This window comes from Arachis ipaensis, chromosome B1 (assembly GCF_059453495.1).
Source record: "Arachis ipaensis isolate K30076 ecotype BB chromosome B1, ASM5945349v1, whole genome shotgun sequence".
Lineage (NCBI taxonomy): Eukaryota > Viridiplantae > Streptophyta > Magnoliopsida > Fabales > Fabaceae > Arachis > Arachis ipaensis.
The window spans coordinates 150,723,100-150,743,531 of NC_142436.1; the positions used below are offsets into that span (position 1 = coordinate 150,723,100).

Genomic DNA, 20,432 nt, shown 5'->3' on the forward strand with positions numbered 1-20,432 from the left:
TACTCCTGACCCACCGGCTCAACGACCAAATAGCCTAACCAGAGAGTTAGTATTCGCCCCGTCCACATGTTATTTCAACTTGTTTACTTACCTTGTCAAATACTTACTGTCGAGTAATTTTTACTTGTTCAAATGTTTTGTTTAAAACTCTCTTACTTGATATCTGTCCCTCGTGACCAAAATCTAAAACGGCACCCCGGGACTGATCACCCCGGGAGCCAGACGGCTCATAGGTCTCAACCAATTCAACGATTACGCGACCGAACCGGTCCGAACTGCTACCAAATACGAAAACGGCAAGACGGGCACAAGACATAAGCCCGCCCAGAACAAACGGTAACACGAAAACGACAACGCGACAAAATAATGAAATAAGCAAGAAATCATAGCAATCAAACGATGATAACTTACGAAGCGTCAAAACGCGCAACGAACACGTAAAGTTGTTCAAAGCAAACAAAATGACAAAGCATCAACAAGTTGTTCGACAAATACATTACAAAATATCCTAAGTTACAAGACTTCACTTCCTCGGCATATCGACAATCTTCCCATCCTGGATAGTCTTGAAAACACCAATAGACGAGATCTCGAAATCAGGAGCAGCAATCTTCAGCTGGGCCTTCAGGGCATCTTCGGTCATCAAGATGGCGTTCTTCCCTTGCTCCTTGGCCACCTTAAGCTTCTTCTTAAGATCAACGGCCTCTGCCTTAGCGGCCTTCGCCTCCGAGATGGCCTGCTCCCGTTCCTCCTCCAAAGCGACAACTCGACCTTGAGCGGCGTTCAGTTGACTTTCTAATGTCATCTCACGCTCAAGAAGCCGAGCCACGGTCTCATCAGACGCCTTCAGCCTCTCCGCAATAAGCGACGACTTCTCCTCGGCAGCATTAAGCTTTCCCCCCATCTCGGACAGCTGACCCTGGAGGAGCTCAACTTGAGCCTTAAAGTCATTATTCGCCTTAACAGAAGACTCAAGCTTCCTCCGGAGCGCCTCCATCCCAGACAGCTCAAACTCAGCCTTCCGAGCTATCACGGCCCCACGAAGCAAGGTGCGATACATCCACCTCGCCTGCCCGGACAGCTCGGTTGCATGAAAATGCTCTTCCGTCCCGGGTATCAATTGGGAGTCAATGAACTTGGAGGCATCAAAATTCCTTTCCATTACGGTTAGGACCCCCTCCGGGCTGGAAGACATCTTTCGCTTTTTGGGAGTGTGGATAAGCTCCACGTCGCTATCTGGATGGGGGGAGAGGGTCGCCTTCCCGTCGGCAGGTCCCTCCTCCCGGACAGGGGAAACTTGACCCCCTAGGCCCTGCTTTCCCGACGTCTCCTCATCCTGGGCAGGGGAAGCCTGGCCCTCCTTTTCCCCCGACGGACCCTCCGACCTGCCGGCCCCCTTTTCTTCGGCATTCTCATCATCACTAGCCTCAAAAAAGGTCTTCATCAGGTTCTCGAGACCGGTCACTGTGGCAGACATTTCCACTGCGAATAAAGAACAAGAACGTTAGTCGTCAAACCGGAAAGAAGAATAACAACAACAAAGAAACATAGATAAACAAAAAAGGTAACTCACGAATATAGCTCCGGCCGGCCTCCCGCTCACCCATAAGAAGATGGGGATTCACAGGATTCTTTTCAAAGATAGCGAGAAGAACGTTCGCTATATTCTTATCTACAGCCGACAACCTCTTGTATGATACTTTCACAAAAGGATTCGATCCCACGCCAAAGCTCCAGTAAGTCTGGATAAGGCGCTCCCCCTCTAACGACAACCAGAAGGGATGGCGACCCTTGACGGGACGAACCTTAAAATACTTATCCTTAAAACCATGGTAGGAATCCTCAAAAAGGCTAAAAATCTTCCTACCCTGGGCAGCACGGAAAGAAAGAAACCCCTTTCTCGCCTTCCCCTGTTTGGAGGGGTTGGTAAGGTTGAAATAAAAAAGAAAGACGTCCACCGACGCCGGCAGCTCTAAATACTCGCAGACCATCTCGAAGCAGCGAATAGAAGCCCAGCTGTTCGGATGAAGTTGAGACGGACAGACGGATATCCGATTCAGCAGCGCCATTTGAAAATCGAAAAACGGGATCCGAACACCGACTTGTGTGAACATGGATTTGTAAAACCAGATCCAGTCGGGGACGCGAGGAGAATGAAAATTGAGCTCATAAATACGCTCACGAGGAAGCGGGACAATGGACTCATAGTTGGCCTCCTCGTCAGTACCCCCACACAGGTAACCGGCTTGTCGAAACTCCGTCAACTCCTCCAAGCCCATCTGGTTGGGCGAACTCCTTATATCGTCAGTCACCCAAGCATACGGGTCATAAGCCGCAGCGGATCCGGAAGCCCGGGAGACAACGCGAGGCATACCTACAGCGGGGTACCACTCCGTTAGTCTAAGAGGTCGGGAGCCCGAAAAAACTCAGAAACTACACCTTTTCAACCCAATCATGACCAGATACGGCTAAAAACCACACCTACCTCACAAACCACCCAAAAAGCCTTTCCTGGAATGGTACCCCTCTCCTAACCCACCTATCCCAACACTGAAAAAACCTCTTAACAAAAACAAAACCAGCCATGCGGTAGATGCAAACAAAAAATCACACAATAACAGAGCGTAACGCAGACACCAGAAGGGAGAAATCAGAAGATTACCTGGAACGATGAAAGAAATCTGGGCTGGAAGTCGAAGCAGGAAGGAGTTCACGCAGGAAACTTTGGATGTTAGGGAGAAAAGAGTTAGAAATAGTGAAAGTGAGAAGCAGATAGGGAGAAAAACTGTTTAAAAACCACCCCTAAAAGCGCGAAAGGAAAAGGGGCAAGATAGTCTTTGCGCACAGGGTTTTTCAAATCATTATGAGCATTAAATGCCCAGCGCGGAGAACGAAACGGCAAACAGATGCCACAGCGGACCAAGAGACACGCGCACAAGAGGCGCGTCTCCCCCACGATCAGCCGACCCGACGACAACGCACAAACGAAAACATCACGCGCCACTAATGGCCCTTACGACCATCACTGACGCGTCGGGGGCACTGTTACGGCCTGGCCCAAATCCACGCGGGTCGACCCGACCCGAGCTCTCGCCGGCCCAGTAAGGCGCCCTCTACCCGACCTGGACACGCGTCCCGTACGGCTTGCACACAGCCGAAGGACAGCGTCCTCAAGGATATGGGCCTGACCACTGAAGGGGCCCACTACTGACATATATATAAGGGGGAGAGCCAGTACGTCGCATTCCACACATCACTCTCTCCGCCTGCACATATTCTGACAAGAGCGTCGGAGTGTCTTTGCAGGTGGCACCCCCCCCTTTTATCTGAAGTGCTCGGGACCTCGTCCACCCGGAACCTGGAAACCACGACCAGACGAGCCTTTCCATCATCCGAAGCATTGACCTCAGGACCCTGACTCGAATCGTCCGGTACCCGACTTACCGAACACCATCATTTTTAAAATTTATTACCAAAATATCATTCTTTTCAAACTATTTATTCAAATGTTATATTTTTTAGAAGAGATCCTCTCAATTATTTTTAATAATTGAAAGAGTAAAGTATGATCTTTTATCATTAATTTTATAAATAAGATAAAAAATAATAAAAAATTAGAGATCACATTTTACGCGCTCAATTTTTTTCCTAATTAAAAAGTGCATCCGAGAAGTGCTTCTAATTAACAAAGAAAACGCTAACCTATAAAACAATCACGATACAAGTGGTGATGAAGCATAACCAAATCTTAAATCCTTTTTTTTTTTTTCTCATTTGATAAAATCTTTAATATTTATTATAAAAAAAGTTAGTATTAATTTTTTAATTTATAATAAAAATTAAATATTTAGATATAATTTATTTTATAAAACTTATAATTCTATAATATTATTAGAGAAAATTCCACTCTCCTCATTTACGAGATGCTAAAATGACATTCCCCTCTCCTCTATTTTATAAATGTACATTTTCCTTCCTAGTCCCTTCTAACTTTTAAAAAACCTCCTCTTTAATCTATTTTAAATTTTTTGTGTTAACTAATATTAACTTTATCCATTTTTTAACAAAAAATAAATTATTTTTTAAAAAAATACCCATTAGCAAAAATTTTATTTTTTATCATTAAATTTTACTTACCAAAATACCTTTTAATAAGTTTTTTTTATAGATTAAATTGTATTTTTACCAAAATACTTTTAAAAAAATTAATAATTAAATTATTTTTTTCTAAGAGACCTACCCTTCAATAATTTTTTAATTATTAAATTATGATTTTACCAAAATTTTTGTTAACAATTAATTTTATATTTTACTATTAATTTTTTGATATCAATATATATTATTTTAATATTAAATAAAAAAATCTTACTACTGTTAATATGTATAAAAATTAATATATATTGATATTGAAAAATAATCTTACTAAAATTTTTTATTTAATGTTAAAATAATATATATAGATATCGAAAAATTAATAGTAAAATATAAAAAAATTATTAACAAAAATTTTGGTAAAATTATAATTTAATAATTAAAAAATTATTAAAAGGTATTTTTGAAAAAAAAATATAATTATTAAATTTTTTTAAAAATATAATTTAATCAATAAAAGAATAATTTATTAAAGAATATTTTGGTAAGCAAAATTTAATAATAAAAAATAAAATTTTTGTTAATGGGTATTTTTTTTAAAAAATAATTTATTTTTTCTTAAAAAATGGATAAAGTTAACATTAATTAACTCAAATAGTTTAAAATGGATTAAAGAAGAGATTTTTAAAAGTTAGAAGGGAGGAGAATGTACATTTATAAAATAGAGGAGAGGAGAGTGTCATTTTAGCATCTCGCAGGGGAGGGGAGGGGAATTTTCTCATATTATTAAGAATAAAAGTACTAATTATTTCGATTATAATTTTCACCGAAAGATAATTACATATCAATATATAATGACTGCTTATTTAGATTAAAGGATTCTCTATGTTTGCCACACTCTGGGTCTTTATCATATCAGCAAGGATAGAATAATGATATGATATCTACTCCGTTTTTATTTATTTTTAACTTAATAAGCCTTATTTATTTATTTAATTATTTATTAACCTTGAAGGACACATGGAACCAACTTTTTGAAGGGGAAACTGGGGGCGTAACGAGAAGGATTCGGATTCTTGAAACCTCAACAATAAGAAAGACAAAAGAGGGGGAGAAAAAAAGAAAGGTGTGTGAGGCGTCCAATCAATAATATTCGAAAAGTTTAAACATGCTTATGAACAGGTTTGGAACATTTCGTACTAACTAAATAATACTGTCTGTAAACTTTAGTTATTAAAAAAATAAGTATGTGCTAATAAATTTGAGATTTTATTAATTATTAAATCAATGAAAAGTTTTCAGTATTATTGTGGTGGACAAAAGAGGATTCGATATAATCCTTATTAGTTTTCAAACTAGCACTAGCACCCTTGCAACTTTTAAAGTAATATTTTTCATAAAATATATAATTATTTAGTCTAAATATAATCAGCAAAGAACGTACTACTTAGTACTTAAGGAATAAATTTAAAATTCGAAACAATTTTGGTTATGTTTTTAAAGTTTTTACCCAAGATGAATAGACCATAGTTGTTTAAGCAATCAATTGAATGGTACGCCGGTAGATATAAAAATGTAACTTATATAAAAAAGTAAACTACTAAATTAATTATTGTGTATTTGTATAAATACATAGGTTACTTTATTACATATTTTATATTTTTAATACGTATTTTATATTTTATTATATTTTTTATTCTGAAATATATCGTTGATTGTGAGTAATAATTAGACTTTAGAAAATGAAATCGGAGATAGTGATAAAGGTGACAGAAATGACTTTATGTCGGTTCTAAGACAACAAATATAAATACTTACAAGAGACTTAGATGTTTAAGTTAACAAGAGTTTAAATAAGATAAGTGTAAAATAAATTAAAAAATATATGAAATATTGAAATTTATAGAAAAAAATGACAACTTAATCAACTATAGAGATGATCTTATATAAAAGTAAGTGATTTCTTCTCTTACTTTATAAAAAATTAATTCACGTTGAATTAGTTATTGTTCTAAAAATAATAACTGAAGTAGTGGGAGGAGAGTTAAAACTTACTGTCCAAGTCAGGTCGAACCCAGATCATAGGACCCGAGCTCATTCTGGTCTGGGCCGGGTAAGTGAACCTATGCCTTTGGATACCTTATCTAGACTTGGACTAATGATTCGGATGTGGACCCTTTTGAGTATCATGATATCATTTTCTTTTTTTTTTTTTTTTAATTTTAAGCTTAATAAAGAGATACATAAATAATCAACTTGGGTTTGTCGAATGGTCAGCTCACTCGTCCGCTTAAACAAATATCGGGGGTTCGAATCCCGCCTTGTGCATGCAGCAACCCATTGGCCAGCGACAGACCCTTAAATGGAGCTCAGATCCGCGACAGATTAGTCCTTGACCTGTCGAGTTGGGAATACCGTGGCAACCAAAAAAAAAAAAGAGATACATAAAAAATTATATCTCTAACATATTTTCTTAAATAAAAAATTCTTTTTGGATTTGTTTAAATTAAATTTTTGTATAGGTTTTTTTTTTTTATCTTATATTATTCTTTTTAGTAGCCATGCATAAAGTGTAGTTTTAGTTAGGTCAAGTAATTACTTCCACCGTACACACCCCCGGTTCTAAAATGCAATGATTAAGGCATGAAGACTAAAAGCACTTTCGTAGATTCTGAAATAGGATGAGTGGTGTTGTTGACATGCACACCCGTGTGTTGGTATTTCCTATCACACCTTGTGCTGGAAAAAGCAGCATCCCTTCTGGCCCACTCTCCACCTTCAATTTAGCTTTTAGTTTTGACTTTTCTTAATCCTATTTTGAATCAATCAACAATTGGAACGCGTTGGATCCAGAAACACGTAACAATGTAACTGCCCTACGTTGCCGTAATTTGCTTATTGCTTTCAAACGAGAGAGCATTCTTATATTTGGATCGTTTGAAAAGAAGAAAAAATTACAAAATGAAACTTTACTTTTTAAAAATCATGATTGACTTATTTAGTTATTAGAACTAAGATTAAAGATACAATTAATGTTAATTATAATGTGTTCCTGTGTGGAAGATATCTCCGAGGTATAGCTCGTTCTGTCGATACTTGAACTAGTTTTTCTTGGAGTGTGAAGGTGAGGAACGTCGTCTCTTTGTGAGGGTGGCGACGTTGGGCAACTGTAAAGGGACTCCAAGGCTCAAGTAAGTAAGGGTTTGAGTGTATTCAGAATTAGAATAGAACGAAATGTGTACCTGTGACTTTGTTGGTCATCAGTATATATTGAGCTTTCAGTTGAGCGATTATTCGTGTTATCTTGACTGAGTCTTTTGATGATGTTGCGGTATTTAGTGGTTTAGTTAGAGAGATTTATGAGGGAAGTTATCTCATTTAGTGGGATCTGATTCCGAATTTGTTGTGGTGGCCAGTCTTAGGTAACGGATCATAACCCCAAATTTGACCTGTTTTGCAGAGCCCGAGCTATAACAGGTCGAGCTTTTGTATAGGTCGGAGGAATTAGATATTGTGGGAGCCCCAAGGTCGACTTGTTTGTTGCGAAATTTTGAAAAATAGGTCAAGATTGGTGTTTTTGGTGGTAACTTAATAAAAAATGTTTTGGAGGAAAGAGAAACTGTTGGGAAAGGCATTCGTAGTTAATGTTGCCTTGGAAAGAGTAACGGTTGCAAGCGTGGTCCGTCTGATCTGTGGAGGTGCTCTTGTGATCTACCGCTGTGGGTGTTTGAGGTTTTAACTTGCTCCCTGAGAGAATGCTTAGTGGGCTAGTGGGTGGATTTTGCTCGACCTTTGGTTGCCCAGTTCTGTTTTACTTCTTCTGTGCATTTCTCGAAGATGAGCAGGAACGGTGAGTAATTATTCTTTTCCTCTTCTTCCCTCTCTGTTTTCTTTTACTGATTTTAGGGATGGATAAGGGGAAAAGTGTTGTGGTGGGGAAAAGGGTTAGTGGTCGAGGGAAAAAACAAGCGGTTGACGAGAAAGATAAAGTAGTTGAAGAGGTTTTTGTTTGAGACCCTAATGATTCCTTTTCCTGGGTATCTGGTTCAGTGAAGAAATGGCATTCTGTTTTTTATGATGATCGTAGCATTTTTCAATTGGGTTCGCCGGCTTTGTGGGTTGGAGGTGGTAGTGACATTAGTCTTAAATTCTTGCAATGTAATGCTGTTGATCGTGTGTATCACCGTGGCGAGGGGTTTGAACATTTCTTCATGTATAGTTGCGTATTCGTCGAATTGGGTATGAGATTTCCTTTTTCTTAGTTTGAGTGTGGGGTGTTGATGCAGTTGAAGTGTGCCCCTTCGCAATTACATCCCAATTCATGGGCGTTTGTTAGGGCCTTTGAGGTTTTTATGGGTTGTTTAGAGATAGAGCCATCATTAGAGGTATTTTTCGCCTTATTTCAGTGTAAAGGGGTGAAGAGAGGTCGTTGGTTGAATCTGTCGAGTGCCCCTGGTCGTGCGATTTTCAGTTCGTATAAGTCTTCGTATAAGGGTTTCAAATCGATGTTCCTAAAAGTTGGTGTTGCTGAGAATGATTATCCATGGTATGTTGATGAGTGTTTCTTAGAGGAATTTCCTTTATTCTGGGTTCCGAGACCTAGGCAGATATTAGGTATGGATAGGATGGAATATAGGAACGAAATGGTTGTAGAATTCCTTGTTAACCATATATCCTCATCTGACTTGTTGTCTGTGGTGGAACTGTTAGAGTTGGAGTCGGATAGAGACGCGTTGGTGGTATATATAGGTAACGGTTTTGTGTATTTTGTATTGGTTTGTTTCTTTAGTGTCTGATATTTTGTTGTTTGTATTTGTAGTGGAGAAAGCACCGAGGGTAACTTCTAGTAGCTTGCGAGCCTTTTTTCGGACAAAGAACGTTGAAAAACAAGGCTCAAGTAGTCATACTATGACGGAGAAGGGTGCTGAGGTTGACCAACCTGCAAAGAAGGTTAGTTTTAAGCGAAAGAAGGTGGAAGAGAAATAGGAAAAGACTTTCAACGTGGTTGAGGGTAAGCTTGGTGTGTGGGGGGTGGGGGGGATGTCGATTTGGAACAAGTGAGGAGGTTCATTGGGAATCAGAAAGCTCTTCATGGTTATAAGGGGGGTGAAGATTTGAATTCTTTATGGAGTGAGGATTTCCCTGTGTCTATGGTGGCTGATGCTTACTGCCAAAACCCTGCGGACGTTAAGCTCGTCCAAGATACTGGTGATACTGGTGTTTGCCAGTATCTTTAGGTATAAGTTTTGTGTTTGTATTTTCTGATATTTGATACTTGGTGATCTGGCTGAGTTGTCGTTTGTTGTTTTAGGTGATAGGAGCTCGGTTAATGTCTATTGGTTGAACTCAGGAGCTGAAGCACACACGGGATGGGTTTGACAAGGCCACGATTGACCAATTGATGCAGGAGAACCTAGATAAGAGTAACAAGCTCCAATCTGCTCTTGATTTGGATTTTTTGTAGGAGAAATTGACTGCTGCTGAAAATGCTGAAAAGAAACCTAAAGGGGATAAAGCTGCCTTAGAGGCAAGATTGGTGGTACTTGGTACTGAGAAAAAACAGCTCGAGGTTGCTAAAGAGGATCATGGTCTTGAAATGTTCGCTGCCGGGTTTGATAGGGCGGTGGAGCAGGCTAGACTTCTTGCTCCTGAGGTAGATTTATCAGCAATGGATCCATGCAAGGTTGTTGTCGAGGGTGAGCTGGTGGAAGACGAAGATAATGATGGAAAAGGGGAGGGTGAAAATTCGGACAATTGAGTAGTTATATGTTGCTATTGTTTGCTTTATGTATGATGTTTGAATTTTATGGCTTGTAGCCAAGGATTGTATTGACGCACTTTGCTTTCTGATGGCTTACTTAGCCAAAAATATTTTTCTTCGTTTACTATTCGTTTTGGTATTGATGTATGCATATGTTGGGATTTCTGGCTTATAGCCAAAAAGACTGTTTTGATATGGTTAGCTTTTGGAATTGTTGGTTTATACTGTTGACTTGTTTTGATTTTCCTCGACCAGGTCAAGCTCGGTTCTTCTGCTTTTGATGTTGTCGCATCATTGATATTCTCGGTTCTGGGAGATTGTAGTGAGATTTCAACAGGCAGCATGACATCACATCCGTATACCAGCCTGAAAGGAGTTTTTTTTGTTGATGATTGCTCTGTTGTATTATAACCCCATAGGACTTTTGGGATGAGCTCGGCCCATTCTCTTTTGGAGTCTTCGAGTTTTTTCCTGAGTTCCTGCAGGATAATCTTATTGGCAGCCTCAGCTAAACCATTAGTTTGTGGGTGTTCTACAGATGAGAATTGTTGAACTATTTTGAAATTTTGTAAGAAAGTGGTAAACTTTTGGTCTATGAATTGTCTACCATTGTCGGTTATAATGGAATGAGGAATATCATATCTGCAAAGTATGTTTTTCCATACAAAAGATATCATTTTTTGAAAGTTATTTTTGCTAATGGGATTGCCTCTATCCATTTTGTAAAATAATCAATAGCAATAATTAAAAATTTAACCTGCCCTGGTGCTGGAGGAAAGGGTCCGAGGATGTCTAGCCTCCCATTTGTTGAAGGGCCATCTTACCTATGATGAATGCAACTGTTCGGCTGGGTTGTGGATGATTGGAAAATGACGTTGGCAATGGTCACAGTGTTGAACCTTATATATGCAATCTTGTTGTAACGTCGGCCAATAGTAACCGGCTCGAAGATTTTGGAAGCTAAACTTCGTCCTCCTATGTGGGTTCCAGAGACACCTTCGTGAACTTCGTCCATTGCTAACTTAGCATCTGCCGTGTTTAGGCATTTAAGAAGAGGCCTTGTGAAACCTCGCTTGTATAGCTCGGAACCGAACAGTGTGTAGAAACTTGCTCTTCTTTTGAACTTCCTTTCATTTTGAATGCCATTAGGTATGTCACCTGTTTGTAAATAACGTATAAAACGCGTTCGCCAGTCTTCTTCCTGTGAAATACTTGACATTTCTGTTAGCATAACACTAGGTTCATTAAGTGTTAGTTGAGATAATATAGGTTTTTTAGTTTGACTTCTGGTTGTTGCCAATTTTGAAAGGATATCTGCCCTATCATTTTGTTCCCGAGGTATATGAAAAATTTCAAATTTTTGAAAACCATTGACAAGATCATTAACAATTGCACTATACTTTTTCAACAGTGGATCTTTTACCTGAAAGTTACCTGTTACCTGCTGCAACACGTGTAAAGAGTCATATTTGACGCTTAGTTGTGTTACACCTATTGTGTGGGCTAGCCTTAATCCTGCTATGAGTGCTTCATACTCTCCTTGATTGTTGCTAGCATGGAAGGTAAATTGTATAGATTGTTCTAGGGCTGTCTCTTTCTCGTCTTCAAGTAATATCCCTGCTCCTGAGCCCTTGTTGTTTGAGGCTTCGTCAACGTATAGCGTCCAAGTATTTGCGGTCGGACCAGGCTCGTCTACCGTGATCTCTGCAACGAAGTCTACCAGTGCTTGGGACTTCAAGGCTCCTCACGATTGGTATTGGATGTCGTATTCAGATAGTTCAATTGACCATTTGATTAATCTTCCAGCAAGCTCTGGCTTCGTCAAAATTTTTCGGAGGGGTTGTTCTGTTCTGACAATGATGGTATGACTCTGGAAGTAATGTCACAAACGTCTGGCCGTTGTTACTAAGGTCAGAGCAAGCTTTTCTAGTTTTGGATATCTAACCTCGGGATGTTGGAGGGATTTGCTGACGAAGTATACTGAGTGTTGTTGTTTTCTTGTTTCTGTTACCAAGACAGAACTAATAGCATGATTAGTAACAGATAAGTATAGATATAACGTTTTACCTAACTCTGGTGTTTGAAGTATGGGTGGCTCTGATAGTATTGTCTTGAGCTCGGTGAATGCTTCCTCGCACTCCTTGGTCCATTCGAATCTTTCTTGTTTGCCCAAGGGCTTGAAGAAGTGACGTGATCGGTGAGCTACACATGGTAAAAACCTGGCTAATGCTGCTAGCCGACCAGTTAATTGTTGGACCTCTTTGACCGTCTTTGGGCTTCTCATGTTTAGAATTGCCTGACATTTGTCAGGGTTGGCTTCAATACCTCGGCACGTGAGTATGAAGCCGAGGAATTTTTCCCTTTGCACTTGAAAAGCGCATTTCTCAGAATTTAGTTTCATGTTGTATATTCGAAGGTGTTGGAATATTTCCTTTAAGTCATTGATGTGGTTTGCTGCATGCAGTGTCTTTTCCACCATGTCATCAACATAGACCTCTATGTTACGGCCAATTTGGTTTGAAAAGATCTTGTCCATGAGTCTTTGATATGTTGCACCTGCATTTTTGAGTCCGAATGGCATAACCTTATAACAGAAATTTTCATTGTCAATAATAAAAGCAGTCTTATCCTGGTCGGCTGAATACAATAGTATTTGGTTATAACCAGAATAGGCATCCATAAAGTTTAAACATTGGAAACTGGAAGAGCTGTCAACTAGTTTATCATTGCATGGGAGGGGGTATCCGTTCTTTGGACAGACCTTATTAAGGTCTGTGTAGTCCACACACATCCTCCACTTACCGTTGTTTTTTTTTTACCATTACCACGTTGACTAACCAGGTAGAGTATCTGAGCTCTCTTATGAATCCAGCGTTGAGGAGCTTCCGAGTTTCCTCTAAGGAAGCTGCCCTTTTATCCGTGCCGAGATGTCTTTTTTTTCTGAGCTATAGGTCGGATAGACATAATGACTGCCAACTTGTGACAGATGATGTTGGGATCTATTCCTGGCATGTCTACCGGAGTCAATGAAAATAGATCGACGTTTTGCCTTAATAGCTCGGCCAGTTGTTAGCGTACTTCATTTTCCAGTGCATTGCCGAGGTATGTATATTTGCTTTCCTCGGCTGTTATTTGAACCTTTGTGAGGTCATCTGTAGGCATCGGTCGTTCTTGATGGTTGGTCTGAGGATCTAAGTCGGCCAACGGAAGTAATTGTTCCGAGTTATATACTGCTTGGACATACTGTTGCTCAGACTGTCTTGAGTATTTGGCCCTTAGGATGGCATTATAGCACTGCCTGGCTTCTCTCTGGTCTCCATGAATTGTTACGACCTTATTTTCCTGCGAAAGGAACTTAACACACAAGTGCACAGTGGAAATAATGGCATTGAAAGCATTCAAAGAAGGTCTGCCTAGAATTATGTTGTAAGGACTTCTACAATCAACAACTAGATATTGTATGTCTATAGTGTTACAGTCAAGATAGTTTCCAAGTGTGGGTTGTAACCAGATATAACCTCGGATAGGAACCCGCTCACCTGAGAAACCTACCAGTTCCCCGGATGATGGTTGGAGGGATTTGTCACTTAGCTTCATTTTCTGAAATGTTGAGTAGAATAGTACGTCTGTGCTACTCCCTGGATCCATTTGGATTTTCTTGACCAATGGCTCTCCAACCTGTGCTACTTTCTGGTTCCATTAGTCCTTGGGAAGAAATGAGATCTCTAGTTTGTGTGGGCTGACGGGTTGAGACGAGGTTGATCCCGTCACTGACATCATAGCTCGGTAGGATCTCTTTCTAGCCGAGCTCGTGCATCATCCTCCTCCAAAACCACCAGAAATACAATTTATTATTCTACGGGGTGGATTAGCATCTTCATCTACATTTTCCCCCTTATCTCGGGGATTGTCGGTTGTTTTTGAGTGTTGGCTGAGGTCGTCTGTATTCCGCTTTCTTTCCCGGGTATCGATGTATTTGTCTAGTAGGCCTTGTCGGGCTAGTTTTTCAAGAAGGTCTTTTGCTATAGCGCAGTCATCTGTTGTATGTCCATATTTCTGATGAAAGTTGCAATTTTGTACTTGTCTACATATCACTGGTCCTGGTATGTGCCCGCTTTGTTCGGGGGTTTGATAAGTTTCAAGTGTAGGATGTCTCTGATGATGTTTTCTCTCTTGGCATTGAGGGGAGTATAGCTGTCGAACTTAGGAGTAAGTTTGAATGATCTCTGGTCTGTCCTGCTATTCGGGTGTTTGTTCTGCCTCTCGTCTTCTTTGTTCAAGGCGGGCTTCTCCGCTCTTTGAAGTGTTCGGAATTCTTCAATCTCAATTTGAGTTGTTACCTTTTCTCAGAATTTGGCCAGGGTTTTTGGTTTTGTTACGACTACGGTCTCCTAGAATTTTCCGGGACAGAGGCCACTTTTCAGGGCGTGAAGGTGGACTTCTGGGTTTAGGTTGGGTATTTCATTGGTCGCTTCAGCGAATCTGGTCATGTAGTCCTTCAGGTTTTCATGCGGCCCTTGATTTATAGTGCTCAGGTAGTTGGAATTGTGCACGTATATTTTGGATGCGGTGAAGTGGTTGACAAATTGGTCGGCCAATTCATCGAAGTTCGAGATGGAGCCTTCTGGGAGGTTGGAGAACCAAATCAAGGCAACTCCATCTAGGAAGTTGGGAAAAGTTCGGCATAAGATTGGGTCGTATTCTTTATTCATAAACATCATTGTATAGAATTTTGTGACATGGATGTTTGGGTCACCTATTCCTACATAGGGTTTTAGAGTTGTTGGTAGGATGAAGTTTTTGGGTATCTCAAAGCTCATGATTTCCTTCGTGAAGGGGTTGGTTATTTTGGTGGTTGTTTTCGAGGGATTAGGTATAGTGTGCTTCGCCTCCAATGTGTGTTCATCATTGTCATCTTTGTTTTTAGCGTTCTTTTGCTCCCCTCTTTTACTTTGACTGGTCTGTTTTTGACGTAAGAGTTCGGCCATTTTAAGATTCTCTACCGTGAGTGCTTCATTGATGGCCAACAGCTCGGCCGAATTAGGATTTGAAGGAGCATGGCTGTGAGCGTCCGCCATGTGCTGTGACCTGCAAGGAAAAGAAGAGAGGAAAGCACAGAAAATGAAAAAAGTAGTGGGGTTAGAAAATTGGGCCCACGGTGGGTGCCAAATGTTCCTGTGTGGAAGATATCTCCGAGGTATAGCTCGTTCTGCCAATACATGAAATAGCTTTCATTGGAGTGTGAAGGTGAGGAACGTCGTCTCTTTGTGAGGGCGGCGGCGTTGGAGACCTGGAAAGGGACTCCAACGCTCAAGTAAGTAAGGGTTTGAGTGTATTCAGAACTAGAATAGCACAAAATGTGTACCTGTGACTTTGTTGGTCATCGGTATATATTGAGCTTTCAATGGAGCGGTTATTCGTGTTATCTTGACTGAGTCTTTTGATGATGTTGCGGTGTTTAGTGGTTTAGTTGGAGAGATTTATGTGGGAAGTTATCTCATTTAGTGGGATCTGATTCTGAGTTTGTTGTGGTGGGCCAGTCTTAGGTAACGGATCATAATGATAATATACCCTTCTTTCAGCCGATTTTTGGTGATTTTAACCGATTGTCGATTCAAACTTGTATCAAAATTTTAGTTTGGAGAGCAGATACGACTCTTCTAAAAAAGAGTGAACTTAACCCAAGAATTACTTAATAAAAATGTTGAAGTAAATTATGTCAAAATACTAGTGGTAAATTTATGATGAATAAAGGACCGCAAGTAAATGAATAAGTAAAAAAAAAGTTTTGAATAAATGATAGTGTAAAACTTGAGTTTCAAGGAGAATAAAATAACAACACAAAATATAAAGACACGAAAGAAAATGGATTAAATATAAAACAAAAGGAAATAAATTAGAAGTTAACTTCTAACACTCATATGCACTTGCACTCCATGCTCTTCTGTTATGTTACTGATGAGACTGAGAATTGTTATGAATTTGTGTGATGATTTAGGGTTGTTGATTGAAGTTCCTGAGTCTTTTTTATTTTATCTTATTTATAGGTTGCAAGAATGGACTTGCTCCTGAACAATCTGACCACGACCTGGTTCCTCATTTTTCTCAGGTCATGACCTTGTCTTGACTCTAAAGAATCTTTATTGTGATAGTGACACCTCTATGTCTTATCTTGCCTGGTCCTTTAAGTTCCACGTTCTCATATTGTGTCCGCTGTAAGGGAGAAAAATAAAGCTACGACAATTAGGGGAATTAATGATGAATTAGTCTCCAATAATGAGGAGCAGCTGGCACTCAATGAAGAAAAGGAGTTAGTTATGCAAAGTGGACAGATGGCGCAAAATCCACTAATTCAGGAAGTGAGAAAAGGAAAGAGGGAAAGAACTTTTAATAGGAGGCTGGAGGAGTTTGTTGCGTAACAAACTTGTGGTAATTGGTCATCTCTCTCTTACTTTCTCCGATTCTCTCTGAACCTCTCTGTACCTTCTCTAAAATCATTCTGATTTTTCTTTCTCCCTTTCCCAGGACATTGCTGAATCTTGGAAGCTATCCTGCGATTCTCCTCGATTATTATACCGCTTTATTATCTTTTGCTTACTTTTACAATGACTACCTTTTAATAATTCCTTTATGTCCTGTTTCATTGAAGAGCTGCATAACCCTTTTCCATTACAGTACTTTCATTTCTTTTTTTTAAGTCATTATAAAAGTCAGTTGCATCATACCCTACTATTTGGTGCTTTGACCATGGCAGTCGCGGATAACACACATATGAAGGGCATGGAGGCTGACATAAAAAAATTATTTCAGATGTTAGAGGATGTGATAGATGAAAACCGTGCGAAGCGAGCCCGCGTTACTGAGTTGTCTGACTCCAAGTTCGATGCTATCCAGGCCTCCATCGCACAACTCATTAACCAGGAATCCTCTATGCATCAGCATCCGCCTCATGGGTCGAGCTCGAGTTATGAACATACTCGGAATGCGCAACCGCATCGTAGGGTGAACTTTGATCTTCCCAAGTTCGATGGCACAGACGCATTGGGATGGATATTCTTTGTTGATCAGTACTTTGAATTTTATCGTGTGCCAAAGGAGGAACAAATCGGGATTGCCACGATTCACATGTCAGGGATGGTGATACCTTGGTTTCAAATGTCACAACGTACCACGCCATTTCGCTCTTGGAATCAGCTGAAACGAGCGATTGAAATTGAGTTTGGGCCTTCTATGTTCGAATCTCCTCGCGAGATTTTGTTTAAGCTACAACAGAGTGGCTCGGTTACTGAATACTATTATGAATTTGTGGCTCTGGCAAATCGCACCAACGTCGAGCCCCCGGATGCCCTACGGGACTGCTTCATCAATGGGATGAAACTTGATGTGCGACGAGAAGTTAAAGCACAGTGCCCTCCTTCATTAATGAGAGCTATCAGTTTAGCTCGCCTCTACGAGGATAAATTTGCCACCAACACTAAACCATCACATGGTCCATCAATCTCTTGTCCGCCACTCCAACCACAAAACTCCAACAGAACCCCACCCAGACAACCTTTACCACCTCTATTACCTACACCGCCTCTGAGAACTCTACCAAACCCCAATCGTAACCAAGTCAAGTGACTCACCTCAGCTAGGGGTGTTCGCGGTGCGGTTTGGATCGGTTTTAAGAGAAAAAAGTCATCCGATCCGAACGTTTAATTTATGTGCGGTGCGGTTTGGATTGGATGGACTTTATTTGGAAATCCAATCTGATCCGATCCGATTACAAGCGATTTGGATCGGTTTGGAACCGAAGTTTTTTAAATATAAAAAATAATAACTTAATTTATAGAGTTGATAACCTGTCCAACAATCCAACATCGTAATAAAACGTAAATTCCATAAAACATTATAAAGCAACATGTCCAAATATCGAACAATCCAATTATCCAACAGCAAGTCTTGAATAACAATTATTCAACATAAAAATAACTAAACAAGTCTCAACAACATAAAATTAAATAACATAACAAAGTCTTAATAAAAACATAACATAAAAAACTCCAAGCTGAGAAAACATAACAACATAACAAAGTCTTCAAAAGACTCCTCAAGGTGAATTGGCAATGAATTGGCTCGAAATCAATTTTGTGCACAAATCAAAGCTTCAACAGTTTTTGGGGTAAGAGAGCTTCTATATTGATTAAGCACTCTACCTCCAGTGCTAAAGGCAGATTCAGAAGCAACCGTTGACACCGGCATAGCTAGAAAATAAGAATAGTGGACGAAGTAGCACTAGTAAATCCTGGGTCACTGCTTTGAACATCCTGTGATAACCAAAATCAGTTTATGTTATTTTAATATTTTTTCAAATAATCAACATATTGAATTGTTACTAACATAAACATTCCAAAATAAGAATATTACCTCAGGATATGAAGCTGACATTGTTGACCTTCAAATTAAAAGTTAAAATCAACTGAACAAATATAAAATCTGCAAAAGTACAACAAAAAATTTAATATAACAGATTCTCAAAGATAACAATAATAGATTGTCAAAAATAACAAATTTAACATAATAGATTGTCAAAGTAAAAAGAACAGATTGACTTCAAATTCAATACATTAACAGAAATAGAGAAGAAAAACTGTTTCTTTTTATTTTTAATAAAAATGTCATCAAGAAAATAGAGTTGGTGGTGGTTCGTAGATATTATTATTACAACTATGGTTTGAACATCAAAGACACATATAATGTTGATCATCATATAAAAAAATAAAAATAAAAACTCACCGAGAAGAGGAGGCGGCAACGATGTCGAACAGGAGCGGCGGATGGCGTCGGCAACTTGGCATGTGATGGTGAGAGTGAGTGAGGTCTGAGGTGTGTGTGAGTCTGTGACGCTGAGATACGGTGAGAGACTGAGAATCTGAGAGTGAGTGAGAGTGAAGTGTTGTGAGTACTGAGTTGGGTTTCTTTCTTTAGGTGATGCTGTTAGGGTTTGTGTTTCTTTGTGGGAAAGGGAAAATGGGGAATGATTGAATGAGTGTGTGCAATGCAGCGCTATGGGTGATTGGGTCTGGGCTTGGTGGGGGGAAATTAAGGAAAATGGACTAAGGAACTAAGGCCTAAGGGAGTATGGGTTGCCGCTGTATGGCCGTATGCCACTATGCCATATGGGTAATTGGGTATTATTATTATTATTATTATTATTATTATTATTATTATTATTATTATTATTATTATTATTATATACGGTTCGGTTCGGTTGTGCAGAGTGGAACTGCAAACCGAACCGAACCGCAATAAAACTGATCCAAAATCCAAAAAAATCCAAAATTGAGCGGTTTAAAACGGTTTTCAGTTTGGATCGGTGCAATTTTGCAGTTTTTTTTGGACCGGTTTGGATGTGAACACCCCTAACCTCAGCTGAGATTCAAAATAGACGTGATAAAGGTCTGTGCTATTGGTGTGATGAAAAATATTTTCCTGGCCACAAATGCCCACATAAGCATTTGATGTTGCTTCAGCTGGAGGAGGATGAGGAATAGGCTATAGAGGAACCTACGACTGCTATTGCTACAGTTCGAGAGTTGTTGCCACAATTGGATTAGCAGGTGGTTGATCACCATCTGTCTTACAATGCAATGAATGGCAATTCTGGCCCCGTTACCATTCGCATCAAAGCATTCATTAATGGGGTGGAAATCCAAGCTTTGATTGATGGTGGGAGTTCCGACAGTTTCATACAACCCAGAATCGCCCAATTTTTGAACTTACCAGTGCAACCAGCACCTGGGTTTAGAGTTATGGTGGGTAATTTTGATATGATGACAGTAGAGGGGTGTATTCCTACTTTGGAGGTAACAATGCAAGGGATTAAGGTGGATATTCCTGAAGTTTATGTACTACATGTTGCCAGGGGTGATTTGGTTATTGGAACGACTTGTTTAAAAACATTAAAGGCCCATATCGTCGACTATGATTCTTTATTTATCAGGTTTCTTCATGATGGAAAGTTTGTGACAGTTTTTGGGGACAAATCTCACATGCCAGCTCTGGATCAATTCCATCATATTAAGCGAATGGTCCACACCAATGCAATTGCTGAAGCATTTACCATTCAAGTTCATAAGACAACTGCTGCAGGTGGTGATTCTATGCAACTACCCCAGGATATCAGGCCAGATTTGGCTGCATTACTGCAGTCTTATTCGAAGGTGTTTGCTCAACCTACTGGCCTATCACCGCTGAGGGACCACGATAATTGCATTCCTCTAGTTGCAGGAGCCACTCCAGTTAAAGTTCGTTCATATCGCTACCCACACAGTCAAAAGGCCTAAATTGAAGAGATGGTGCGGCAAATGTTGGATGACAACATCATTCGACCTAGTAAGAGTCCTTTTTCTTCTCCGATATTATTAGTTAAAAAGAAAGATGGAACTTGGCGATTTTGTACGAATTATAGGGCTTTGAATAACATCACTATAAGGACTGCTTTCTGATACCAACTGTTGATGAACTCTTGGATGAACTGTTTGGTGCTACTGTGTTTTCTAAATTGGACTTAAGGTTTGGTTATCATCAAATCTTG

The 20,432-nt window shown here is 39.6% G+C and overlaps 2 protein-coding genes across 2 annotated transcripts; one reads left to right on the forward strand and one right to left on the reverse strand.

Moving 5' to 3' along the window:
* Positions 1 to 523: 523 nt before the first annotated feature.
* Positions 524 to 2,372, reverse strand: LOC148578883 (uncharacterized). Its single transcript, XM_088501629.1, has 2 exons — positions 1,574 to 2,372; positions 524 to 1,482 (listed from the first exon to the last, which is right to left on the reverse strand). Exons 1-2 carry the CDS (start codon positions 2,370 to 2,372, stop codon positions 524 to 526), a joined length of 1,758 nt encoding a protein of 585 aa, XP_088357755.1.
* A 14,228-nt stretch (positions 2,373 to 16,600) lies between these two features.
* Positions 16,601 to 17,476, forward strand: LOC148578884 (uncharacterized). Its single transcript, XM_088503250.1, has one exon. The coding sequence runs from the start codon at positions 16,601 to 16,603 to the stop codon at positions 17,474 to 17,476; it is 876 nt and encodes a 291-aa protein (XP_088359376.1).
* The last annotated feature ends 2,956 nt before the right edge of the window (positions 17,477 to 20,432 follow it).